Raw genomic sequence first — 27,405 nt, 5'->3', positions numbered from 1 at the left:
ATGCATTGATAGGTGTCGTTGCTTTGTCTACCATCCATTTACAGCTGAGCAAACTGTCCACAAATTCAGGTCTCTAATCACTGCATACTGCTACCTGGATTTTAAATGTAATTCCAAGGGAGAGGATGAATCCTTGGGTAGGATTCAATATTAGACTATATTCACCTATACTCTTGACTCTCTTGACTCTATATTATATAGACAGCCCATATGGGATGTGTGGTTTTAAATATTTTAACAGTCATTAAACCCTCTCAGAGGCAGCCATATTTCCAAACTAGTGTTGCTGCTCGCCTCTGTTTAACCAGAGGGAAACACTAATCCTTGTCCTGTCTCCATCAGATCCGTTGTCTCTAATTAGGCATAGAGTGATCAAGGCCATTCAAATGGTAAATTTGTGTTACTATACTATCCGCAACCAACACATCTTTTGCAATTCAAGTTTAAACACACCGGAAATTCAAACGGAACTCCCGATACAGTGAACAACGTTGTTTTACTGTATTTTGCAGCATTTCTATGTTGGATTTGGGGGCACCGAACAGCAACACTGCAAGGTGGAGACAGGCCGAGTCGGAAACCGGTCTATTAGTGGACGCCCACTCGCAACGTTACTCCTCTGTAAGTGATTGTTCTCGCCAAAGTAAACAGGAACCGCGATTTCAAAGGCCAGTCATAAAGCATTTTCTTATGTAAGTGACATAAAGAACAAAATTACGTCTCGTTTCTGTTAAACCTGCAAAAACATGCTTGAATCGGGATTTGCTGAGCAATGCAGATGACAGTGGTGTGTTGGCGGTGATAAAGAAAACTTCTGGGGTATAAGGATACGAACTAGGAGAAGTGATCTTGCATTGGATAATACAGGTGTTCGCTCTGTCATGACATGACAAGGACAGCGTAAGAACAGCGGAGCTACATTTCTTTGAACAAGTTTGACTGGATGTTTCACAAGCCTTATGGCATTTCCTTGTTTTGTTGCCCTGCCTGCTTGGTCAACAAAGTGTGATACCTTCCTGTCATTAATGAACGGTGTGACGACTAATTTTAAACAATTTTACATTAATAGTTAAAATGAATTATAACACCCTGTTCATCGGTAGAAACAAATGAAATTAATGAATGTGTAATTCATTGTGTGTAAAATGCAACGGGGTTACGAACACAAAACACTGCAGAAAGACAGACAATAAATCTGGAAATTTTTGTTTAAACGAGGGTCTTCACTGAGCTGGGATAAGGGCATAACGATGACCAGAAGTGAAGTCCCTGGAACTCTATAGCTGTTGAGTATATGGTTAACATTTTCGCTTTCAGTAGTTCCCTGGATACAACCTAGCCTTTCCGCATTGTTTCTAAGTAACACTTCCATCGTCACGTCTTTTTGATATGTTGCGCTCCGTGATGCGTAAATAAAAACCGTATCACAATGACATACTCTTGTCGGTTTTTATTATACTATATCATATTCCTCCTGACAAGACTTTAATGTTGTGCACAAAGGATCACGCCACTAACCCATTGCAAAGACTACAGCATTTCCAATGTGAAATGGCTTGAGGTTACACTACATCGCTTAGCTACTGTACCTGCAAACCTAGCTATATACATAATCGCCTCTCATGTGATAAGCGGTGCATCATTTCAGAGGGCCCTTGAACATCAGCAAGACTTTACTATAAGAAAAGGAATTAGTTGAAAAAATAATAAATCCAAAATAACGATTTACTAATGTTACCTGCAGTTTGTCAAATTGTTCTTTCTCCGCCCCCAAACTGTGCTCGGCCCTTCTGCTTTTCATCCGAGAACTCATCCTGCAGGTGTGCAAGTGTTGAGATTCCCAGTGTTCTGGCTGCTAGATGTCAACCAAATTAACAATTGTCTGTATATCCAGTCCACTCCAAATACAGGAAAACAACGCGTGGAAAGACAGTTGAAGTGTTCCTTCAGGTGATGTGCTCTGGGAAGAGCCAATCGAATCGCAGCTCTTCCTGGGGCTTTGCTCCGAAAGCATTACATTCGGTAGGAGGAATGACATTGGCTGAACAGAGCAGCGTTGAACGAATGTAGCAGCAGCATCATGGGAGACCAAAGAAAGAGTGCATTGCGATTGCGTTAAACTGATCCCCACTCAAGTTTGAGGACTGCAGAACTGAGATTCCTGCCAGGAGAGGTAATAGTTACACCGCAGCATTAAAAACAAGAACGACGCTAGTGAGCAATGGAAAATTCAATCCAGCGTTTTCTACTCTGCGGAAATGCGCACTACATTCTCTCTTTAGCTGAATTTGTCATACTTTGCATAGTTAAGACTACAGACGCAGGTATTTGCAAGCTGTCAAATTCAGACAGTCATTAGTTAGCACATTTATTTTGAGCATAAATAGCACGAACAGTAGATACAGTATTAAAACGTATAAAACTTAAAAGTTGAAATATTTGTGTACTAACTAGAATATTGTTTCACTGAAACTGATCTGCACTGAAATAACAGTTGATACTACTTGCTATTAACAACTGACATTAGGACTTTACATATAACAACACTCAAATATGAAAAACAATACAATAAATATAGTTTCAACATGTTTTCTGACAAAGATAGGATAAAAATAATGGACGGTTTGCAACTTCAAATTGCTCTCCTTGACTTGAGAGCATGACTACACAAGTGCAATTGTTTTAGCTTTTTGAACACCATTCCATAATGGTTTAAATGCAGAATGTGACCATTTCTATAGATGCCATAAGCATCAATAGTTTCCCCAATTCTTGTTATTGTTCATGAAACAAATATTTTTTCTGTCTCCTGTACAAAGTTTACACTACAGTTCAAGTATTTTAAACAGTTCCAATCACACTAAGTGGTTAAAGGACAAATATTGTTCAAAATATATACTTAGATATCTGTACACTATATACCAAATACTTATGGGACGAACTGCATGTGGTTCCAATGCAAAGAAACTCAATGGAATCTCTTCCCGAATTTCATTTTAGATAGACAGCATCATAGATAAATACTAGGCACAGGTTATGTTGGTGGTTTACCTACATCTTCTTCAGCACATGAAATATGCATTGGAAGCATATGAAAACGGTGAAAAGTGAGTTATTTTGCAGGCTATGATGTGAGTGGGTTCACTGGCTTTAGCAAGCAAAAAAAAGAGGCAAATACAATTAAGCACCTTTTTTCATCCCAAAGGACAAATTTAAAATCTGTTAATATAAAAATAGCCCTTATCCTATATATTAGGATGCTTGACTACAATACATTTCTTCAGAGAACTTTAAATGTAGCAAACACTAGATATGTGAAATAAAATCACCTCTTAATATACAACAGAAAGTCTAAAATGAACTGATCTGTAGTTTCAAAATACATCAGTTAATACTTGTTTTCTCCCAACTGTAGATCATATTATCTTGCTGTCCCTTTGAATATGCCTTATATTATATAGCCAGAGTAAACTTCAAAGAATTCCCTCTGGCATTTATACTTTTTGGTCATACTATAACAGTACATTTTTGCTTTTTTTTTTTTTTTTTGCATCTCCAATGTTATGAGGTTTACCCAGTTCTGTGTGTGCAAACGTGCATCTACAATGACATTCACATTCTTTTGGAAATGACAGGGAGATGGAAATGACATGGAGATAATCTAAAATGAGTTGTTCTTTGGTATTCTGATCAGCCATTTCATTCATCTGAGGGGGCAGGTGGAGTTGCCAGGGTAGTTTCTGGTAGGGCTGCTGTTCCACTTTACACTTCCTGGGTGTCCTGGCTGGTGCTAGCAGCATTTCCATGCAGACCCCACCCAGGTGGACGCAGCAAGGCCCCACCCAGGTGGTCGCCGTCTGGTCACTGTCCCAATGTGCCTTGGTATGTCTTGCAGCAACTGGCTGAGAGCTGCCATCCTGGTTGAGAACAGACAACAAACATCTGTTGTCACACCCAAAGTGGTGGGGGCACAGCTGAGAATCACAATATCTACATCACCCCAGCCCCCCCCCCTAAAGAACACTGGCCCCTCTCTGGCTGTTGTGTAAAAGGCCCTGTCTGCACTTTCCATTGTCTGACCTGCTGGACCCCACACTCATTATAAAGGTCAATAACAACATACACTGTGATGGTGGCAGGCTGAAACAACTGAAAACACGTTTGTTCAAAGGAATTTCATTGCATTTGTGGCCAAGAACACTTCACACATAATGACATTAGGATTGGATCAAACTGCAACAATGCAGTAATACTTACATTGGACTGTACAGTTTTTCAGAAATGTGGCTTTTGGGTCATTAACAAAAGGGTTCCCTGAGCCTTGATGTTTCAAAACTGCAGATTCAAAAACAAACAGGAAAGAATTTTCTCCATTGGCCCTTTCTTTACTACCTGAAAAAACAGTAGTGAGCTTCCTTTACCACAATAACATTAAAAAAAAAGGCGAAACTTTGATTTAGCATTTGTAGAAACTCATTGTAGTTCTGCAGCATTACATCATGGTTATATATGATTTTAAACCACTGTATTTAAAAGGGAAAGGAATGTAATTCCTGGGTTGTATGCAACATTCATATTAACAAATACTATGGGGCCATATTGATAGCCATAGCTCTCTTCTCGGGTTATTTATGTCGTGTGAGCCACTGAATTTAGCTTAATTCTCTGTTAACATGTATCTGCACGTGAACATCCCTTTGTGTATTGGCAGCTGACTGAAACAGCACTTTCAAGGCAGGGCTAGGAAGAAGATACAAAATCAAACAAAGGGGAAAAAACAGATGTAGTGGGGGGTACAGTAGAGGTGTATCAGTTCTTTTTGTCATAAAACAGTGCTGTCTTAGTGCAAACGGGCATAACCTGACTATCAGGAAAAGACTTTCTGTTTCTATTTTCAGAGGTGAAATCGAGGGGATCTAACATGAGTGTAATGAATGCTTGGCAACTTCCTGATGTGCGACAGCAAAGAGCAGTTGTCCAGATGGAGACTAAGAGGAATGTACCTGGCCGAGCTCGCTCCTTTCCCGGCTAGTGGTGCAGCCATGGGTGGGGCTGTGGACAGGGCTACTGGCAAAGGCGTGGGAAGGACTGTGCAGGGAGCCGTTTGTAGGGCTGTGGGCAGGGCAATCAGGCCGCTTGGCATTGAGCTCAAGACTGGCCACCATCTGCTGAGACTTGGTCAGTAGGCGCCGCAGACGACTCGTGGGCGAGTACTGCTCCTCTTGAACCTATAAAAAGTCAAGGAATCCAGAGCACTACTGCTAGCAAATATCTGGTTATAATCCGACCTCCGATGTTGACCCTGCGAAAGCAGGCCTCTGCTTGGGTTATCCTTGCACAAACACCAGAAACTGACTGCCACCTTACACGTGGTTTTCACAGATTAACTAATTTTGCCATTTTGGGAGTCACAAAATTTTGAGACGCATTTGGAGTCGGAAATCAAAGGCATCCCTTACGCTGTCGGGGGATGGGGGCTGGACTCTCTGGTCTCCATTGGTGGCAAGACAGGGGGAGGTTCTAGAAGGGGAAGGGCCGTTCACAAGCCCAGGGCTCCTCCTATTTCCCGGTGGAGAGTCCAGTAGCAGGCAGGTGAGGTCTCCCTGGCTGGAAGCAGAGAGTAGAATCAACATCAAAAGAGGCATGTGTTCCCCAGCCCCTCACAGGTGAAGCACAGTACCATTTTTCTTCCAGAGCACATTCAATTATACCACAGATCATGCCCAAGGCATGCACTGACATTCTCCATGTTTTTTTAATGGATCATGCCATGTGAAATTCTTTTAGTTTTTCCGGGTGCATTCCTGTATGGGAGATAATTAATTAGGCCTTGCCTGGCTGCACTGGTAACCAAATGGCAGTACTTAAGGCCCCGCTCAGAGCTACTAAAGATGACTGAAATGATACCAGAAGGTGCGGCGTGATGGCTGATATCTGGGATGCCTTTTTTTGTGCATTTTCTGTCACATGTTTGCTTACCTCCCGGGAGACACCCGGCTCTCCCTCTGCATCAGGGCCTCCTGGGCACATTCCAGGTTCAACTGCAGCAGCTGCAGATCATTCTGTTGGTTCTCATATACCTTTGACAGACAGACACACGTCATGCCTTGCTCCCACTCTCCCCTTACTGTTTGCGTAAAACTATCAGTAACAATGATTATGGGCAATAAGTATGCCGTATAAAAATATAATGGTCAATGTATCTTTCAGGCAGACAACACATGCTCCAAGATTTTATAAAGAATGATCACTCAATGTCTGAATGACTATTTGTATAGGTCATTTTGTGGGCGTTTGGTCATGGCTGGAATTTTATTGAGATGTTTAATTGCAATGTATTCAATAGTAAACCGGATTGTAGGTATGCAGACAGGATGGGAAGCCACAAAGACAAGCCAACTCCCAAGCTATTCTGACGCCCAAGTCATGGAAGAGACACCTGACAGGATCTATGTAATGATACACAGCCAGCCGAGAAAAATGCAGAGGAGCTGGGTCAGGTATGCTGACATACTGGATTGCCATTTCAGGAGGAACACAGCACTGCTTTTACACAAGCCATTTGTTAAATTCCATTCCCACCCAATCACACGCTATGAATAGCCAGGTGTATGTGAATTACAACACACATACACAATATACATCAAAAATGTACCTGTGAAGTGGACCATATCAATTACAAAACACATATATGGTATAGTGCGTTCCTATCCAGCAAGGTTGTGTAATCTCTTTTTTTTTTGGAGGAATGCAGGTGGTACTGACACATTATAATCAATGTTGGGAAATAATCTTTACTTTAAAGGGCTCATTGCTGTGTGTAGTTAAATTAGTAGATGTATCCCTACACAAAGATACCTGTAATTATTACAAATATAAACAACCCCATACTAACTTCTTAGGTGTAGAGCCCTGTTTTGTCAAGTCTGAAAACTGCAAAAACTTCTTAAGTAGGTAAGTGTGGTGACAGTACAATATCTAACAGGAGTGCAACATTGACTTTTTCAAACAGGATTGGTTGCCATCAAAAAACTAAATGGACACATCCTCTCATTCTCTCACGCAACTGTAAATGTTAGTTGTAGACACTACATGCATAACAGCACTTTGAAATGTAGTAAGTTTTGGCACCCTGCCTCTGCCATCCAGCTCGGGCTATCCTAAACATCTTGTTGCAATGCAATGTTATGTCAGTTCTACCGTTTACTATGTATAGGTCTTACATATGCATCTTTATTCACCATACATACTGTATATATACATAGTTAGTCCTGTCACACGTAAGGTATGTATTATAATAAATAAGTGCAAGAAGTAGTCCCAGTACGCTCAAACATCATGACTATTTGCCAATGACCTTTTTCTTCAAGGGTATCTGTATTGCTCTATGGAGGTTAGGGATTAGCTCAAAATGCAACCCAGGTTTGCCCTCTGACCTCCCACACAGGGTGGATCTGAGGGATGTGAGTGTAGCCGCCATGATGCAGTCACATGACATCAGGAATGAAGCGCGTGAGTGGTGAACAAGGAGGGTACCTGCCGCAGGCAGTGTAGTTCTGACTCTGTGCGCTCCTGTTTGGACCGTGCTGATCGGAGCAGCTCATCTTTCCAGCTTTCCCCTTCACCTGCACACGCACACACACACGACACATGACACGCATGAACCAGTCATCAACCTATAGAGGAGCAGCTGGGCTCTTCTGGGTTCCAAGCTACCCTTACAACATCACAGCAGAATGCTTTAAAGGATCAATTATGCATCCATTACGGTATGCAAATGACACAGCAAATCCACTAGCCTTTGCCCTTTTAAAATACCTTGCAGCAGATGTTATATTATAAGAAAACTGTCTTCTATTCAACCCATTATTATCTTGAAGTCAGAACCAGAATTTCATGTTCTCAGCACCATGGACGGAGGTGTGATGTCTGTCCGCCTGGAATGCATTGATTGGAAGACGTTTGGGAAGGGTGGGGCGCGGACTGAGAGGGGCAGGTGAGAAGATCTGCTTCCACCACAAGCCAAACAGGCTCTCTCACATTCCGGCCGTGGCCTGGTAAACATCTACACACCAAATCCACCAGCCTGGGCAGTGGGAATGAATATGGCTCTACTGTTTAGGGTGACAGGGCAGACCAGGTTTCAGTCATAATGCTGGTGTACAGCCCACAGACACTCAAGACTCCCAAGAGGGTGGGAGGGGCATATGTGTGATGTCAGTTGTCAGGAGGGCACTGCCCACAGACAAAACAGCTGTGGAGGGGTCACCTGGGTAAATGAGGAACTGCCCATAGATTGCTATATTAGGCAAGACTGGCTCAGGCCTAGAACACTTATCTAATTGAGATGGCTGTATTACGTATCTGACTGCAGCCTCGTACCTGCTACGGCCAGCTCCCGCTCCAGCCGCTGGTTCTCCTGCTTCAGGCGAATGACCTCCTCCCTCTGCGCATTGCTTTCTGCAGTCTTCTCCTGCAACTCTTCTGCAAAAGCAGCAACAACACTGAGCTGTACACTGTGTACTCCTGACACGCACAATGCTTGACAGTATTCTTACCTCAGTTACCGGACGTGCAACAAATAAAAAAATTCACACAAAAAGAAAGCAGAATCCCACAAAGACAGGCAAAGATTTATACTGTTAAGTCACAGTGATCCATAAAAATGTTGAGATCAAAATCAGTTCAAAATCCCCTATAATAAGCAATCAGATCTGGTGGGAAACAAGCGGTTGGGGATGCCCCAGGTGTTTCTGTGCTAGACAGGACAGAACGGTGTGTACTGATGTAAATCTGAGGTTAGAGCAGAGAATCAAGCCATAACATGCACCCCACAAATATTTTCCACACAGCAAAACCATAATTTTATATCTATAAAAGCATTGGACAGGTTACATAATCAAGGCCTATATTTTTAACTGCGAAACCATGTACAGTGTAATATCATTTTCCTTGTGGGTGCTTTTATTTGTCATAATAAAGATGAGAGCAATGACAGTAAATATTAGTGTAATGAAGCGGTGCACGTGTACCCCACAGGAGTACACAGATGGACATTCTTATCAGGTACATGTGACTGTTCCTGCTGAGGGGGGAATGTAACATTAACTGAGATTTATGTGCATGTGTATATGCTGTGTGTGTGTGTGTGTGTGTATATATGAGAGAGCATGTGTTAAAAATCCATGCATGTGTTTGTGTGTGTGTGTCTAAGAATGAGCACACACATATTAGCAATATGCATGTGCACGTGTTTGTATGTGTATACACCTGGGTATGTGCCTATGTGTATACTAAAGTATGTGCATACCTACATGCGTCAAGGTGGAACATGCATTTGTGTGCTTTTTTTATAATGGACAAATTATAATAATGGCTGAGTGGGCAGGAAAGAGGGGCTGCCTGTCCTTGTGTCTGACTACCTTTGAGTTTGACATTCTCAAGTCTGGCGTCCCTGAAGCGACGTTTGTGTTCCTCCATCTCCTTTAGTGCTTTGACTTCCCGGGACCGAAACTCCTTCATCGTGACCTCCAGTTTCTGGAAGCGTCCTGTGAGGTCCACGATGAGGTTGGTGGCCTCTGTGACATCTTTGTCCTGGCAATACAACAGTCACAGTCCATAAGTGCATCCTCTGTATATCTATACCTTATGTAAGGTTAGTCTGGGTAATAACAAAGCTCATTTTACTTTACAAGGTATCCCAGCACAGGTGAGAGTCAAGCTGTAATGTCAAAGAATAAAAAGGAAAATGCAATGGTTGATTTTGTCAGACTAATATTAGACACCAGACCCAGACAGTGCAACAGGTGACACAGTAAAGATGTGATGTCACTTTGCTACAGTATGATAAAACTGGGAGTACTGTGTGAGTTTTTTCTCATTTAATCCCTTGTCACTTGTTGAACCCAGGGCCACTTACAGACATGCGTGTATGTTTCACTGCTGATGTAATACATGTGAAACAGTTGACCTTGGGTGGGTCTACAAGCACTTGCAGGGTGTGTGCACTAGAGGACTGTGATGTCACACTGTATGACAGCCTCTGAATCGCACCTTCAGCTTCAGCATGGCACTGAGCTCCTCCTCCCGTGCCTGCAGCCGGCCCATCTGAGAGGACAGGTCCAGCACTGTGGAGTTCAGACTCTGGTTTCTCTCCTGTAGGGGGCAGTGTGACTCGTTACTGACCGACACAGCTCTGACCTGAAACATGCACTCCAGCGAAATATAAGCACAGCTTGCATCTAATAGTATGATACATTATTGAGGAAAAACACCCTTGTTCTATTACTTTGTAAAAGCTGGAAAACAGGAGTGCTGTGGACCAGGTACTACAAGAAAATCCAAAAACAAAATTGGATCCCAACTAATGCAACTCACTAGCAGAACCTGATCACACAGTGGTATCCATTCATCAAATTACAATGCGCTTGCTCATGTAAGCATTACCTTAGATGCAGATGCATGCTGTCCTACGCCCTACCCCAGGCACTGAGTGCAGTAGTGTACTGCGACCACCAGAGGGCAGCGCTCATACCTCCAGGTCCTGGCACTGGCTGGCAGAGAGCTGCTGCTGTTGGCTGAGCTGGTGTAGCTGCATCTGAGTGTTGTTCAGCTCCCTGTGGCCATCCTGCTGACGCGCCTCTGCGATGCGCAGCTGCTTGGTCAGAGCCCGGATCACCTCGCTGCGCTTCTGCAGTTCACCTATTAAACACAACAAAAAAAGGGCAAAACAGCTCGTCTGTCAAATTACCGAACCGTTTTATGTGAGTGGTAAAAATAAATGGCTTTCAGGCACATCTGTGCATATTTGCCATTGAAAATATGGCTGCCACATCAAGAGAACAATCACATTAGTCCACATGACAAGGTATAATAACAAAGCCATGAAAAAACAATATACTGGGGGAAAAAATCATCAGTATAAAAATGGTCCCTGCTAGTGGCTCTCACTTTCTAGCCGTGCACTCCTCTGCTCCAGGGTCAGCACCCTCTGCCGGTCGTGCTCCCAGGCCTGCATCTGCTTGTTGTGGGCAGCCACCATGTCATTAAGCTCCTGGTCCCGGTCCTTCAGCTCCGCCATCAGCAGCTGCAGCTCCCGCCGCTGCTTCTGGACAATGCTGCCCTCGGCCTCGACCGCTGCCTTCTGTAAGGCACACACACGCTCACCAGAGGCAGTACAAACCGCCGTGGGAAGGGCTAATGTATTGGGCAGTGCTCTTTAATCCTGCCCTTGGCACTGGCAGGCTGCAGTTCAAATGAGACCTTGTGCCAGTTGAGCTCAATAAATTTGTTTCGAATGAGCTAAATTGAACTGAATTGTGGCCTGGATTTGATAACCCTTGACGGATTTGTGCTTATTCTGAATGAATGAAATGTGTTGTTGGAGATGTGTTTTGTGCTTATAAAAATAGAGTAAGAGGAAAAAAATGTATTCACATTCACATACAAGTGAAGATTACTTTGCATTTTTGTTAATATATGGGGGCAGCAGTGTAGCAAAGTGGTAAGGTACAGGACTCAACCAAAAGGTTGGCACTGCTGTTGTACCCTGGGACAAGGTACTTAACTCAGAACTGCCTCAGTAAATATCAGGCTGTATAAATGGATAACCTGTAAAACTGTAACCAAAGTAAGTCTCTCCGGATGAGAGCTAATGCTAAATGCCTGTAATGTAACGTAATATGCTACGAATGACTATGCAAAACAGATTCACTTCAGCACTGGTTGGATTCATTACATTTTAATCACCCTCTGATGTACATGAATCTCTTGCCCTTTCTCATCTTACCTGATCATGCCGTTTGCCATGGACAATGAGAGAGCACTCAGGGGATGCGAGGAGACTGCGAGCTGCCACTCTCTTTGCCCCACTGCCTGCAGGGAGCTGTTTTGGGACAGAAGAGACCTCAGCGGGGACTCTGACATGGTTCTGCAATAAGAAGAGATTGTCTGCGTTAGCACAGCATGTTTCATAGGATTTCTTAATGCTCAATAATGAAGGTTATTTCACCCCAGACAAACTGAAGAGTACTGCCAACCTGGGCTATGGCAGTCAGGGAAAGATATATTAATCCACTGACACAGTGGGATGATCAGGTTGTCAGTTAGTGAGAGACAGACTGAGTCCTGGCAGATCTTGTTTTTATCATTGCAAAACAAAACTAAATACTGTTTATGGAAAGATCCTAAACCAAACAGTAAGTACAGAGTTTTTGTTTCTGACTGTTCATAGGGACCAGGGGAGAATGGGATATTGCTGCTGATATACAGAACACATTTATCTGCAAAACGTTCAACAGTGTTTCCTAATCCTCATGTTGGGGATCCCTGTGTATGATGTGTTTCACCCCAGCTGAGCTCCCAATTTATCAGAGTTGACTACATTGCTAAATGAATACTGATCTCCATTTGACTTCACTAAAATGTCTGCTATCAATTCTGTAACACAAGGGTTGTTGGAAACCTGTTTGCACAAACAGAAGTACTCATCAGATATTTAATAATTTCTATTAATAAAATATGACTCCCTCAAATCAGTAACACAAATATCCCCCTTAATTAATGAAGAGAAATTAGTTGCTTAATGGGGTCTAGCACAAGAAACTGAACAGCAAATTACTTATGTCAGACAACTGTACCAAATTTGTTCATGGGCAAATAGTCACAAGCAAATGTTGAACAAGCAAGTTTTTCTTTTTCCACATCAGTAGCTATAGCCACATCTATAGCTGCACATTTTCTTCACAAAATTTATACAAGACTAAATACACAGATATGAATGAATTTATGTACTTAGTCCAATAAAGAGTAGTGTTCAGCTAACAGCTTTGTCAAACCTGAGTACTGAGCTGCAATGAACACCAGCACACACAGGGAGGTTCACAAAATCAGGACTGAGAAACACTGATTTAACCCAATACTACTTGAGAATTTAATTTCCTTTGTGGTTTACTTATCCTTTTTATAATTCGGATAAAACTAAACTCACGTTTTGTTTTCTTTCTGGTTTGGTCCAAAAGGGAAGAGTGTTTTTACATGAAAACCACCATGCTTTGGTCCAATATTTTCACAATTACGCCAGTTGGCTAAAAACATTCCAGACTCGTGTTCATGCCTTAAACTGCAGATCTGAACTGCAGTTTTGCATGCTTTGTTTGGTTACAGCTCGTGGGAATGTCAGTTAAAATAATGCCGCATTTATTCTGTAAAGGTGTGTATTTCCTTTAGACATAATGCCTGCATGTTGGCATGTCTTTACTACCTTTTTTATGGGGGTACTGTGCCAATGGTCCGAAGGAGAAACTGAAAAACAAAAAGTTCGGGTAGTTATTTTAACTTGGATCAAATATTTAATTTATATCGAATACGGCATCGACATTGTTATTCTCCAACAACTAGACTGGGTACAATGAAGTCTAAATGATTTTCTTGGTATATTATACACTAACGAAACACATCTAAAGTTACTTCATGTAGTGAACAGATGGCTAACCAAATAGCTACGGTCTACAGTCAAGCCTCCAAACCATATTTGTTAAAGTGTCTTACCAAATGTGTGCGAAAAGTTTGGTGCTGGGCTTCTAGCGTTTTCATCTGAACTGAATGTCCGTTTACCCTCTTCCATTGCATATTACCACCTTAAACGTGAATAACAATAAACACATGATGTCACGCCTTCATTTTAAGAAAAAAGTAGCCAATTAGCTAGCTAGTGAAGTTAGCTCGCTAAACGTACATGTTGCTCGCCAAGTAATGTTAGCTATCTTGCTAAGTGTCTCAGCTGCTTAAAATGATAACTGATCTGCTTTTTGTCCATTTGATTCAGTAACTACCGAGGAAGACCTTTCAAATATGGCCACAAGTTATCACCGCAAAATATGCCTGTTTTGTTTTAAAAATAAGACAAAACATGACCACTGTCGAATTCATGAAATTTATTGGTCCTGGCACTGAGCCCACTGGGTCCTTCTCGCCTTGGGGCTATTTCGAAGCCTGTAGTAAATTTGTATTGTCGAATTTAACGTCACACTTTAAATCTATTTCAGAAATAAATCGACACGTGTGATTAAATATGAATAATATGTAGCTTATACGTTATTAGTAAATGAAAAGTCCTTGTTTAGATTTATTCAGGCGATCAAATAAGTCGCTTTTGATGTTATACTAACGCGTCCGTTCGAAAGGAGGCTGACAGGACCCCGAGCCGAAGCTGTCAGAAGAGTGGTGTGCTTCTGGTGTTTATTATTTTACTCAAGCATTTGACAACCACATAATAATGCTTAAGTTTTTGTATAGCAGAACGTAATATAAAGGTTGTATTTACGGGGTAGGTATTATTTTTTGCCACTTCGATCTCTTCGTTGATTTGTAGGATTAAAAATGAATGAGTGGAAAGTCGCAAGGCAGCAACCATATTGCTAGGTAGCTATCATGTAAAAAGTTAACCTGCAAACATAAATACTTTGATAGATGCTCATAGGCGTGATCCTATCAGATATACTAAATTATTTTATTGAAGACAGATTAATACAACCATTTTAACATTCTACTCTTTGATTGCTAGCTAACTACCTTGCTGTACCTCGCAGTGATCATTTGGAGTTCAGACCTGCCTGTTAGCTTTCTAGCTAAGTTCGCCGAACCTCCTTTTGGTTAGCTAAGTAGCTAACTAGCTTGTGGTGGTCATCGTCAGGAAAAGTGATTATCAAGGCAAGTGGTTTTGTCACGTAGCTTGCTGGCTGGCTATGATAACTGCCTAAGTAGCTCGTGGAATAATTTACATAAACTGAAAATGAACGATATATTGTTAAATATGCACTGGTCTAAATTGTTTCAAGGAAAGGTCGGAGGCTGACATTTTGAATCATCAAGATTGCTTGAGAGCAGTAGTTTAACTGTCGAAGCCCACCGTATGCCACGCAATGAGCCCAGGCCCCAATTACCGACCATGGTAAACGTGTCGGCTCCTTCTCTGTGTAGCTGAACGTGCTGCATTCTGATAATATCACTTCTTTTCAAGAGAACATGTTGAGACATTAGCTAGAAAAATAACGTATGTAATTAGCTAGATGAGTTGTATAATGTTATTTTCAGTCCTAGAGTTCGCTCTTCAAAGTAAATGTGAAGAATACAGTTTATCAACGATTGGAATTGTAAATAACGTGTCAGTCTTCAGCTGACTAGTCAACTAATACAATAAGAAAAGCAGTACAAGTGATTTCCATTCCGTCATCCTAATACATTATTTTCGAAGTGTGTATGCTGTTGCTGTTGTATTGCTTAGATTCGATGGTGGTTTTTTTACGTGTTTTCAAACAAGGGTTCTTGATCGACACCAAATGTAACAAAATAATGCAAAATTGTCTAGTTATCATTTCGGTCTGACGATAACGAACTTAAGAATGTGGTATGTGGATAAAATAGTTCATTGTTTATTTATGTAGCGAAGTGAACTGCGTCAGTATTTAACACACACATGAAATATCAGTATTTAACAAAAATAGCAGCTGCATCAAGTTTCTGTGTCCAGGCTTACAAAATACACATAACTCCTGTTGTGAATTAATGTGTCAATAAATTTAATGTCAGACTTAAAGTAGACTTGGGTTTAAACCTGTCACTGCTGTTCTAACCACATATTGGATTTGTCTGTAGAGGATTTGCAGAGTCCTTTATGCTGAATTAATTCAGGCACTTCTCTTGTTATTCGCTAGATGGCAGTATGAATACACGCTCACCTCTAAATCACTTGACAGTACATCATGCATCCTTGTTGTTGTCTTCACTCAGACTCTTGTATGCATGGAGGTGCACGGTCATTTTCTTTTGGTTGGAGGTGTTGGTTCAGTTATTTTCTTCTTTTAGATACCATACCATGGCTACTACTGAAAATGCCGAATCAGGTTCACCAGAGAGCAAAGTGGATCGTAAATCTGCAGACTCTGATGCAAAGTACCCACTGAAAGTTCTTTACTGTGGAGGTAAGATATTACATTACCAGCAATGTTCAAGCATTACATTTGTCAACACTCAGAACCTTTTACAGATGGACAGTCTTTCTGATACACAGCAGGATATTTCATTGGGTTGTAGCTTAATGTAGCTGTATGGCTAGAGTAGTTGAAATCATTCCAGAGGAGATTTAGTATAAAAATCTCCTCTGGAATGTATAAAAATGTGAAATTTTTATAGTATAAAAATGTGAAAATGGTACTTTAGATAGTTATAAACAGTATAAAAGTTTTCCATGTCTTGATCATATGGAGTCCTTCCTTCTTGCAAGGTGGGGCCTCTCAAACTTGAAAAGTTTTTGTATCTGTACACTTTCACTGTCCACATTTAGTTAGATATCTGCTTTTAATATTTAATTTCCAGTCACAAGTACAGTTAGGTTTCAGTAATCAGATGAGTGAAAGTCAGCAAACAGTGTAACCATTTGATGTTTAGTTTCTCTGACATATAGTGACAGTCTGCCAGCCTATTCAAGTGCATTGGTTACATTCTGTCGTACCTACATTTCTGAATGCGAGGAAGTGTAGCTGACTCGCAGGTCTTGTTTTGTAGATTCTGAAAAACTGCACTGAAAGAATTGGGTGTGTGAAGCCCTTATGGTCATTTTTGTGTGTTGCATAGATATTGCTGAGGTGGTCTCTTTAATGGGAGGGAAATGTTGGTCACAACTGAAACTCCCCATGGCTTTAAAAGGCATGCAAAGCAACTGATTCCATTTTAGTGCTCAATCCCGGCCTCCTCTGAACACTATGGAAGTTGTGTTTTTCAAGCAGTAGGTGGCTTTCTGTGTGCCTGTCATGCAGTAGAGGTTATGAACCTTTGCTCTCAATCAGTGCCAACACATTACATAACATGTAATATTCAACTCATAACCATTTTAAAAATGCTGTACATTTTAGCAAAACTGTTGGAACACTAAAAATTTACCTATGAACAGACCTACTTTACACGTTTGTATGGACCTGCTTGAAAAGCAGGTGTTGATATAATCGCAAATGCATTTCACATGGAATAAACCATTTTCCACCATTTCCATTGTGAGTCAATCTACAGTGCACTTGAAGTATAGGATTAATCATTTTAAATGCTCTGTTTTGAAAGTAAAATGTTCAGTATTACTCAAGAATATATGGCTGGAATGCCCATCTGCTGACATTTAACTAACATTAAACTTAAAACTTCCGATGCTAACATGTCTTCCTCCCTTTTTTTCAGTTTGCTCCTTGCCAACAGAGGTAGGTGTGAAATCCTTTCTCTTTTTATACACAGGCAGTCCTGCCTGTGTCTCCCTGTGAATTTTCCAGATTGGTGGTAAACTGGCTCTCTCACTGACGGGCTTCACCTCTACACATTTTAACGGGCCTCCCAGATAAGACTCCGCAAGGTGTTGCTAGGATACCGCTCACATTCTGATGGTTTTCATTCTAGCATATTTCTGTTTCATGTTTCAGATAAATTCAGCTCTGGACCAGTCGATAAACAAAGTCCTGGTCAAGCTGAAAATTTTGATTATTGTAGGGCTTTTCTGTTTACAGTACGGCAGTGGTTATCAGACCAGTGTGCAACGCGTTGACACATGTACTGACTGTGTGCACTGATCGTGTGGCCTTATGTTCACTTACCTACCTTTACTTTGTAAGAGGTTATGTAGAAGAGCATCTGCCAAACGAGAACGTGTAAATATGTGTAGTTAGATTTCATTGGTAAAGCTCATTCGTTCCAATGTTAGTGAATAATGAAACTGGAGGACACGGGATAAGGGTGGATTTTTCCCTTCTCCCCGCAGTACTGCGAGTACATGCCTGAGCCAGCCAAATGCAGGCAGTGGCTAGAAAAGAACTTCCCCGATGTGTTTGCCAAGATGAGCGTAGGTAAGACCAGTTCACCCTGTCACACCACCTGCATCAGAACGTCTGAGCCGGAAACCTCTGCTGAACATCTCCCAGCACACACATTCTGTATACTCGCTAATGTGTGGCCATGATACGACAAGATTCATTGTGGGCCATCATTTTTTTTGTGGGATTTTTGAGCATGTGTGTGCTTTGTACAGATGATATCCCTGGTCATTGAAGATCCTTTAAAGTATTTTATCCTGGAAAGGCATGGAAATTCATGGAAGTAGGCACATTTTTCACTGTTAGGAAAAGCTGCTCAAATTGAAACTTAAATCAAAGCGCATCTATCCCTCTTACCGTCATGTAATTAACCATGAAATACCTCGCTAGCTTGCATTCACTACCTAAAGCAGACACAGAAACATTTTAAAAGAAATGTCCGATAAGGTGTTTTCCACTTTGTTTCCATTTGCAAAGTAGCCCAAATTTAAAAGAATTGGAAAATTACCTTTGTGTCACAGTTGTTCCTAAAAGATTGTTGAAATGTCAGGGAGAGTTCTGTTTTGAGTGGGAATCCTGCTTCTTTTGTCTGCCTCTGGGATAGCGGGCAACACTCAGAAGCAGGACACTGGAGATGGAGAGGCACCACCTGCTGGAGAGGAGGAGGAAAAGAAGAAACAGAAGAGAGGTAAGAGTGCAAAGTCTGCTGTCTCTCCATATCTTTATAAAGACATTCAGAGGAGAAAGTCAACCCTGTAAGGCAGTCCAAAATTTATACCACAGATGGGTTTTTAAAATTCCTGTGCTGTATCTATTCACTATGATCAGCATCAGTGCTATAGTCTCTTTTCTTTTTGATGTAAGAAGCTTAGTTTTTAAGTGTAATTGAACTTTCCCCCCATTCATTCATGTAGATAGAATGTCTGCCCCTTTTCAGGGACGCTGTGGATGCTGTATTCTCAGTTGCAGTTGTGTTGTGAATACTGCTGACTCAAACATGATATTACACAAACGACGACAAAAAATACATTTCCTATATCACCGTGACAGCCTATGAATACACTCAACATAAATGAAAGCACAAAAAGTGTGTTTGGGGTTTTACCTGATTTACATAAATATTATCCAGCATAAAATGAAAACTGTTGACTATAGTGTTAAATTGCTTGTGTTACAGCATAGTCATTGTGTTGTCTTGAAAATCAGTGCACACACGCACATCCACAAGCATAACTCCCAAATTAATAGCACTTAATAGCATAACAAGTCCCAGATGGGACACCACTGTCCCCTTAAGCATGATAATTAATAACAAGAGGCCTTCATAGAAACATGTATAATTTGCTGTGCATTCCATCTGCAAGGTAGCAGATACATACAGTGTAGTGAGTGTTGTCAATTAATGTATGCGTTATCAAATAGTAATGCTTATGTTCTTTATTATGTTGAGGTGCTTTCATTTTCAGGGGCATCTTTCTGGTACACAACATAATTTTACAGTTATAGCTGTGGTGTTCAGTGCTGCTGAGAAGCAGACAATTTCTCAGTGGCTTCAGTGTTTGACTGTTCCCTCTCCAGGTGGCAGGGGTCAAATCAAACAGAAAAAGAAGACGGTTCCCCAGAAAGTAACAATCGCAAAAATCCCTCGCGCTAAGAAGAAATACGTGACCCGGGTGTGTGGCCTGGGTACTTTTGGTAAGCCCCTCCTATCCTATGGCAATGACACCCTGAAGGCTTCCGGTGAGTTCTATATGTCTGTGATTTTTGCATGGCTTCTCCCCCTGCAGACATCGACCTTAAAGAGGCGCAGAGATTCTTCGCCCAGAAATTCTCGTGTGGTGCCTCGGTGACAGCAGAGGACGAAATCATCATTCAGGGAGATTTTACAGATGACATTATTGATGTCATTCAAGAAAAGTGGCCTGAGGTGAGTGATATGATCTGTGTGCTATCAGAAAACATGCCCTCCAAACAATAAAATGAGACCCTCTTAGTCAAATTGGTTGTCTCTGGGGTTCAGGACTGGAGTAACTGTTTCCAGCACTAAACATTTTTCTTGCTATTTCCAGTTAAATAATTAGTTATGTAACTAGGCTGTACATTACCTGCCAGCTAGTCAACAAACTCGATTGCTACTTTGCTCCAAAGCTAGTTGCTATCTAGATTGTTGGCTTTCCTCTCAGCTAGTTAGCTTGATAATTCTCAATTACAGGCTAGAAGTTTTTGTGTGGATCATTTCAATCAAGTCCAGAAATTCCACTCTTAATTTTCATGAATGTGACAGAAGCAGAAATCCACTGTAAACTTTATGGTGAGGGATATATTAACATGGCTCTGAACATTGTGGTTGAACACAGAGGCCTTCTCTGCAGCATAGCTCCGCCCTCACCACTGCACTGACCTTCCCTCCCTGCAGGTGGACGACGACAGCATTGATGACCTTGGAGAGGTGAAAAAGTAAAGAGCGGACCTGCACTTTTACCGAGGAGCGCACCATAACACAATGACCCGGCCAAATGTGCACAATGCATTAAAAAGACAGCATTTTATATCTCTTTTATTTACTGTATAGAAACTGCGGACTTGGCCACCTCCTTGGCATTTTTTCAGTTCTGTAAACTGTAGCTGCTTTTCTCTTGGTTGCCAAAGGTCTGATATGATTGTGAATTCCTCTAAAACACTGCACTAATGCAATCACTAGGGTAATAAATAGTCCATTTTGGTCTCCTTTGCTCATTCACAGTGGAGTCTTTCTTAAAATATCCCATTTGACATGCTTTAAGGATACTGCCTGGCTCTAGAAAGACTGATGACCAGCTCACTAAAGAGAGTGCAGACACCATGGTTACTATTACCATGGACTGTTTCTTTCCAAACAAATGTAACAGCAATTTTAATTGATTAACAAAAACTGATTGATACATGTGCTGAATGATCTAGCACAAATTTAAAAAGGATAACATTTACTGTTATGTTTTAAATTTGGTACCATGCAGCTGGGCCACTCAAAGGAAATATGAACTTAGCTTAGAATTCAGTAAAGAGGTGTGTGATGAGTCTGTTTATCTGTTTACAGTAAAGAAAATGACGCGCATCATTTGGAGAACAAAAAGTGTACTCTGAAGTCCGGGAAATCATAATCACAATGTCTTGTCAAAACTCATGCTCCAATAAAATTGATTCAGAACAATGGGAGAAACATTAATGGTGAATATTCAATTCCGTAAAGCTTTCAGGTAAAAAAAAAAAACGCAGCCTGTCTCTTGAAGTGGAGGTATTGTACACAGAATTCTCAAAACAGGACAGTAGACGCGAAGACAACATGTACATGTACTTGAACTTAATAGGGTTCTCTTTGGGGGGAAAAGTATTGGCTGACTGTTTGTCTTAAATATTTACATGTGGCTTTAGCAATGTTTAGTCAAGTCCTCCATGCTGTCACCCTGTGACCTCCTTCTGGAAAGGCTCTTTTGTCCTCTTTCTGCTTCATTGAACACCGGTTGCTGTGTATGTAACGTGCCGCCCCTCTGCAATTTCTCGCCCCCCACTTTTCTTTCTGGAGTGTGTGCTCGGCCTCCTGGAACATGACCCTGGCCATGGCCCTATGGATCTCCTCTTTCCGCCTGCAACACTGCTGAAGTAGGACTATGTCCCAAATGGAATTTTCTCCTCACTTGCCCTATGAACTTCCCCCCAAAAATGGTGCCATGTTTGGAATTTCATGTGTACCAAATGAGAAAGGAGAACATTCACTTACCCTTGATTGCTCCCTGAAAAACCCAGTGCCTTTGAAGGAGCAAAACATTACTTTAGCACAAGCCTCTTGCTCCAGTAACCTTCCAGTTTTAGCAATGTAGCTATGTAAATGTTGCATTGCAGTGAGCAGGCTGACTATATATTTTACTGGGTGGGCAGTTGTTAATTGTTGTAGGTTACATTCTAAATTAAGTTACATTATAGTATTCTTAGCAGATGCTATTATCCAGAGCAAGTTTTGTAAGCTTACAATTTTAAAATGTCTATTTTTACAGCTCGATATTTACTGATACAGTTTGGATTAAGCACCTTGTCCAAGGGTAGAACAGCAATGCCCCAGGGTCACAAGCCCTAAACCCTACCACCTTACCATACTTCTGCCCCCATGTATTGTAAGTCTGGCTTTAATGCAACAAATTCTAGTAATTGGTGTGGAACTTTTTGTTTTTCTATCTCTAAAAAGATGCTGCTTGATAACCAGATCAATGGTGATTCAGATTAGTTTCAGAAAGCCTCCAAGTTGCTTATTACAAATTTATTTCACATGCAATGTGAGGTGTGCATGCGTGCTCTGTCTAGTTTGGGACATGTTTGACAACGGGACTTAATGTCATTTTAAGGGGAAGTGTTTAGCCAAAATGCTATTTGGGGACACAGCCATGGTTTAGAATTTTATTTTATGAGTTGTGCTTATTCCATCGCAATGCAAGGCACTGGAATTATAACAGTAGAATGTGTCCCAATATGTGCTCTGTATACCCTACCCCTCCCGGCAAGGATGCACTTATGCAATGCTACATGAAGGGGAGGAGGAAAGATGGAATGGTCTCACTCTGCAGTACTTCATACACATAAGAAGACCTATTTGCATAACATGGATTATGAAATAGTGTGTATCATACAGTGTACCTTAAACTTATGATGGAAAATAATAGCACCACATATACTGTTGTTTGACCTTACAGGAACGAACGTCGGCCATATTTCAGTTTTTGGATTTCCAACTTGTTTGAACTGCTGACCGCAGTGCTTTGAGCTGTGTTTGCGTATAATTCAAAAAGTTATGGGTCATCAGTTTCGCCTTCTCCTGGCAAAGGACCTTTGCAGATACTTACTTGTAGGGGGTAGTTGAGGACACAACACATCCCCTCCACTTACCTCCTTCAGAACTTGGGTGCTAAATGTGCCAGGCAACATTCTCATGAATTAGGAAAGTTAGTGAACCAGAGTCTAGGGTGCAGATTGGGAGGCAGCCCAAGTCACCATCCTGTTTGGGTTGACCCTGATCAGCCCCATAAACCACCTGATGAGAATGGGCCACATCCTCATGCACACACTCAGCAGGCCTTCTGCCCCTCTTCCTGCTGCCCATGGACTACAATGGAAGCATTCTTGGCAGTGGTATTAGACACACTACCTCTGGGTTTTTCACCTCCAAATGAATTCACCTCTGTGCTTGTTTGCAAGACTGTGTACCCTGTGGTCTCTCTTACACCATCTCCCTGAGTCCTACAAGACCAGTGATGGTCTGGAGGATCTGGGCACAGTGCTGTACATCACCATCAGCCTCTTTGGTCTCAACAGGATGCTGAAAGATTGCTTTTTCTTTGATTGCTCCTAGCTTTCATTCAATTCATTCATAGTACATGTTGTAATTCACTTCTTATTTGAAAGCCCCTGTGGCTTTTGGTTAAGATCTATATCATCTCGTTTTAATTTATGTCCATCTTAGGGCAACATTATGTGAATATTAATTACAAGGTATTTTAAATTTGAGTGTATTGCTGTAATACTGGTCGCCTGTACAGTGCTCTCCACTTTCATTCACGCTCTTGATAAACGTGAAAAACAATTGTATAAATACACTCACTGAACAATTTTTGTGCTCAAACAACTAACTTAGACCTTTCCAGTCTTGTTATTGAGGTAATGAAACTTCTTTTAGTGTTTTTTTTTCTTATCACAATTCCTCCAAGCATCAATTCCTCTCATTTGTGGACTGTTTGCTTGAGTTTAAATCATCAATTTTTTATGGAATTCAAATCTGAAGGTGAATTCTTTTGTAGCTATCTCCCAACTTGTGGGGATCCTTGGCCTTTTGTCTGCAGTCTATGACTTATGATTAACTAATGTATTTTTTATCCTTACCTCTTTTGATACACTGGGAAATAACCCTTTGAACCATATAGTTCCAGAGCTTTCCAGTAAACATCCAAATGATCTTGATATAGATTTGTTGTTGCTGGATTTTACTCAAAGGAATATTTTAAAATGTGAATAAATGTGATCCTACTATTCTCTTGAGCATACAAATAGGCCAGTGATGGAATTATTTTATGCAATCACATAAGTATGTGTTTGCCAAACATTTGAATAAAACTGGAAAGCACTGCATATTTGTTCTTGATTGAATGGAATGCTGTGTGCTGTTGAGTTATGGCAGCGCTTAGTTAACAATGCTCTCTTGTAAGTACGTGTCTATGGCAACACAGATAATAACTTGACAAATACAGTTGTAGACTTTTACACAAATGTGATAGGACAGAAACGTACAGACAGATAGGAGCTGTGGAACTGAGTACTTTTATTGCATTACCTGACATAGTGTTTGTTCTTTGAAAGATGGATTCTTTTTTGAGGGACAGCACTGAAGCACAGATGCCTTCCTCAATTGGCCCAAGGTAATTTTCCATCCACAAATGTGTTGTAATAACAAATTATTAAGAATAGTTGTTAATCATTCTAAAAACAATCTATTCCAGACATAATGCAATGTGATCTCCCACAAAATTCTTTCCTTCAGTAAATATTTGTCGTGTACGAATTCAGCCAAATTACTTTTTTCATCTTCATTGGCAGTAAGGTAAAATACACTGACATTATTCAGCAGGAGCTAGAGTAATTTGAGTCTAAATTGGATACTATATTCAGCAGGAGTTGGTTATTAGCGCACTGTTGGTTATTATTAGTCTATGTGAAGGAGGGAACTAATTCCCATATTCGCTTTAGGAGACAATTAAAATGAAAATGTTACTAGAAAAGAATGGGTGGACCCGATTTTATGACACCGATCCGTTCAATATAAATGTTGCCTTCAGATGTGATAAAGGTCTTACTACAGTGGTGTCTGTGCTAAGCACATGAGAAAGAAGAAACGGGTGAGCCCCACTCAGTTAGTGCCTTGATGAGCATGGCAAAGCTGAGGTGAGCACCAGGCTGTGACATATGCTCCTCTTCAGACTGGACTGCATCCTCACCATCCCAGTCTGTTCCATTGGGTATATCCCATGAGCCCTTGGAAGATGGGGAACCAGTGCACACTGGCTCACAAGGCATTGATTACTGTGCAGGATACGTAATTTTTTTTTTCCTCCTCTCCTGTCTTTGCATCAGCATTGTTTTGTCCAAGGTTTAAGACTCAAGTGAACTGACCATTGCATATGGGGCTTGACTGTGTGTCTTGTCCTACAAATTATGTCTGCAATCACTTGCACTTCTTAAAGCTTCTATGTGTGTTTGACATCAACAGTGGAGATTACAGACCATTGATATTATGTTAATGTCACTTTCAGCTTTCAATCTCTTGTTCATGTTTTTTGACTGTCTGTATCAGACACAAAATGCATCCTCAAGGCAGTATTATTCTGTTGCACTCAGTCCATCAGAATTTTGGCTTTGAATATGAAAATAAAACAAGTGAACCAAAACATGATCTACACGGCAGCTTATCATTCAAATACCATTTCTAGGCAACACATTTAGTAGAATGAATAGTAGCTTCTAAATCGTAGATGTAGTCACCCAGCTGATGCATTTCTTGTGAATTTGAAGTTCCCATGAACTTCCCATGAAGTATTCCATGGATTTTTTCTTATTTTCACAGGTTCTGGGCTTTTCTTATTTTAAAAAATTTGCTCTGAATAAATCATTTTTATGGTGTGTTGCTCATTGGACCATTTGGATACTTTCTTGAAAAGAATGTTCTAAAATTCACAATCTCGTGTCTGAAGTCAGTGCCATTCTGTAAATGTAACATTTTTCATAGAGTATTTATTTTTTCTTTGACCTTGTTTTCACCATGAAGAATCTGTATGCCCAGGTGTAATGAATCACAGGCATATTAATTCTACCAAGAAGCCGTGCTAGCTCCCTAGATGGGGAGGGCTGGGTATGCTGTACTGTATATGTGTTACAAAATGAAATCTACATCCCTCAAGACCTGTGTTATCACCTGTGAGATTAACACTCACCACCTGGATGCCACCTTCCGTGTAAGTGAAAATACTTATCAGTGCCCCTGCTTCATTTGCATGTGGGCAACCAATAAAGTTCATCCGAGCTCCTGGGTGTCTGACTGTTGCAGACGAGAGCAAAGGTGTGCAGGAGCTCTGAGAGAGACTGTGTGGCCTGGTAATGGCTAATTCCACCGACTGCTGCGCCTTCGATTCCCCCATTCTGGACCAAGTCCTGCCCCCCATCTTGGTCCTGGAGTTCATGTTCGGCCTGATGGGAAACTTTGTGGCTCTGTGGATGTTTATATTCTACATGGACACCTGGAAGCCCAACTCTGTTTACCTCACACACCTGGCGGTAGCCGACTCCGTGGTGCTGTTCTGCCTGCCCTTCAGGGCCGACTACTACCGGCGGGGCAAGAACTGGATCTATGGCGACGTTCTCTGCCGCATCCTGCTCTTCCTGCTGGCGGCCAACCGTGCGGCGGGCATCTTCTTTCTCACGGCGGTGGCAGTGGACCGCTACCTGAAGATCGTCCACCCACTGAACAAGATCAACCGGATGGGGCTGAGGTACGCACTGTGGGTGTCCTTCGGCCTGTGGTGCCTCATCGTGGCCATGACGGCCTACCTGCTGTTCGAGGAGCACTTCTTCTACAACAACAACCGCACCCAGTGCGAGAGCTTCAACATCTGCATGGGCTTCAACCCGCTGTCCACCTGGCACAACACGTTCTACGTCATCCAGTTCTTCCTGCCCGTGGCCATCGTCACCTTCTGCACCGTGCGCATCACGTGGCAGCTGAAGAGCAAGACGGTGGACAGCCAGGGCAAGATCAAGAGGGCGGTGCAGTTCGTGCTGGCCGTGGCCCTGGTCTTCATCATCTGCTTCTTCCCCAGCAGCATCTCCCGCATTGCCGTCTGGATCCTCAAGTACTGGTACAACGAGTGCGTCTACTTTCGGGAGGCCAACCTGGCCTTCTACACCTCTGTTTGCTTCACCTACTTCAACAGTGTGCTCAACCCGCTGGTCTACTACTTCTCCAGCCCAGCTTTCAGTGGAACGTTCCAGAAGGTCTTCAACAAAGTCCTAGGCCGAAAGGTTACAGATGAAGACACATCATCTAACGACAACACTGGCAATAGGGGCATGATATCCACTGTTTCTAGTGAAAGGTGATGCAATGTCAGCTGGATACCATGGGGAAGCATAATAAGAGTGAGGGGGGGAAAAATTTGTTCAAAAAGATTATTTGCCTTATCAGTGGTAGGCATGTTTTTAATAACACCCATGATTATAACTTCATATTCCACTTCATTATCGACTGAGATGTGAAATGTGAATGAGTGGACATTGCACGGCACTTTTTTTTTTCTTTCATGGGATGATGGAAACAATTCTTTGTATTTGACTTTTTATGGACTTTACGTCTCATATGCAAATTGGCAGTAAAAACATGAGGTTGTCACGGGCATTCAGCAAGAACCGACAGACAACAGCCTTCCTGTGTGGCAGCAAACATTCTAGAATGGCAACAACAAAGGTGACAGTTCTTGCAGATTTAATT

General features: G+C 41.6%; 4 protein-coding genes across 4 annotated transcripts in view; 2 read left to right on the top strand and 2 right to left on the bottom strand.

Annotated features, from left to right (window-relative positions):
- LOC118778010 (huntingtin-interacting protein 1-related protein-like) overlaps positions 1–2,096 on the bottom strand; it is a 32,451-nt gene extending 30,355 nt beyond the window's left edge. Inside the window, exon 1 of the mRNA XM_036529310.1 lies at positions 1,739–2,096. Within this exon, the coding sequence (XP_036385203.1) occupies positions 1,739–1,813 (75 nt within the window). The 5' untranslated portion in view covers positions 1,814–2,096. The remainder of the gene's footprint in view (positions 1–1,738) is intronic.
- Positions 2,097–4,260: 2,164 nt separating this feature from the next.
- ccdc62 (coiled-coil domain containing 62) lies at positions 4,261–13,876 on the bottom strand. Its single transcript, XM_036530135.1, has 13 exons — positions 13,549–13,876; positions 13,262–13,302; positions 11,789–11,929; positions 10,951–11,143; positions 10,535–10,701; positions 10,054–10,155; positions 9,423–9,594; positions 8,383–8,484; positions 7,537–7,625; positions 5,980–6,080; positions 5,460–5,607; positions 5,004–5,228; positions 4,261–4,335 (listed from the first exon to the last, which is right to left on the bottom strand). The coding sequence occupies exons 1-13, from the start codon at positions 13,622–13,624 to the stop codon at positions 4,330–4,332; spliced, it is 1,563 nt and encodes a 520-aa protein (XP_036386028.1). The 5' UTR covers positions 13,625–13,876; the 3' UTR covers positions 4,261–4,329.
- A 321-nt stretch (positions 13,877–14,197) lies between these two features.
- Positions 14,198–21,037, top strand: denr (density-regulated protein). The gene is made up of 8 exons (XM_036529060.1): positions 14,198–14,326; positions 15,865–15,980; positions 17,227–17,246; positions 17,798–17,882; positions 18,454–18,537; positions 19,428–19,544; positions 19,637–19,776; positions 20,266–21,037. Exons 2-8 carry the CDS (start codon positions 15,875–15,877, stop codon positions 20,308–20,310), a joined length of 597 nt encoding a protein of 198 aa, XP_036384953.1. The 5' UTR covers positions 14,198–14,326; positions 15,865–15,874; the 3' UTR covers positions 20,311–21,037.
- A 4,981-nt stretch (positions 21,038–26,018) lies between these two features.
- LOC118778426 (hydroxycarboxylic acid receptor 2-like) lies at positions 26,019–27,017 on the top strand. Its single transcript, XM_036529953.1, has one exon. The coding sequence runs from the start codon at positions 26,019–26,021 to the stop codon at positions 27,015–27,017; it is 999 nt and encodes a 332-aa protein (XP_036385846.1).
- The last annotated feature ends 388 nt before the right edge of the window (positions 27,018–27,405 follow it).

This window comes from Megalops cyprinoides, chromosome 5 (assembly GCF_013368585.1).
Source record: "Megalops cyprinoides isolate fMegCyp1 chromosome 5, fMegCyp1.pri, whole genome shotgun sequence".
Lineage (NCBI taxonomy): Eukaryota > Metazoa > Chordata > Actinopteri > Elopiformes > Megalopidae > Megalops > Megalops cyprinoides.
This window is presented reverse-complemented; position numbering and strand designations above follow the sequence as displayed.

Excerpts from the sequence above, each read along its gene's own strand:
- ccdc62 (XM_036530135.1), bottom strand. The coding sequence starts at position 13,624 with ATGGAAGAGGGTAAACGGACATTCAGTTCAGATGAAAACGCTAGAAGC. Across the intron at positions 10,156-10,534 it reads GCCAGTGCCAGGACCTGGAG|GAGAGAAACCAGAGTCTGAA; the intron begins GTATGAGCGCTG and ends TGCCCCCTACAG. Across the intron at positions 6,081-7,536 it reads AACTACACTGCCTGCGGCAG|GTATATGAGAACCAACAGAA; the intron begins GTACCCTCCTTG and ends TGTCTGTCAAAG.
- LOC118778426 (XM_036529953.1), top strand. The coding sequence starts at position 26,019 with ATGGCTAATTCCACCGACTGCTGCGCCTTCGATTCCCCCATTCTGGAC.
- denr (XM_036529060.1), top strand. The coding sequence starts at position 15,875 with ATGGCTACTACTGAAAATGCCGAATCAGGTTCACCAGAGAGCAAAGTG. Across the intron at positions 15,981-17,226 it reads GAAAGTTCTTTACTGTGGAG|TTTGCTCCTTGCCAACAGAG; the intron begins GTAAGATATTAC and ends CCTTTTTTTCAG. Across the intron at positions 17,247-17,797 it reads TTTGCTCCTTGCCAACAGAG|TACTGCGAGTACATGCCTGA; the intron begins GTAGGTGTGAAA and ends TTCTCCCCGCAG.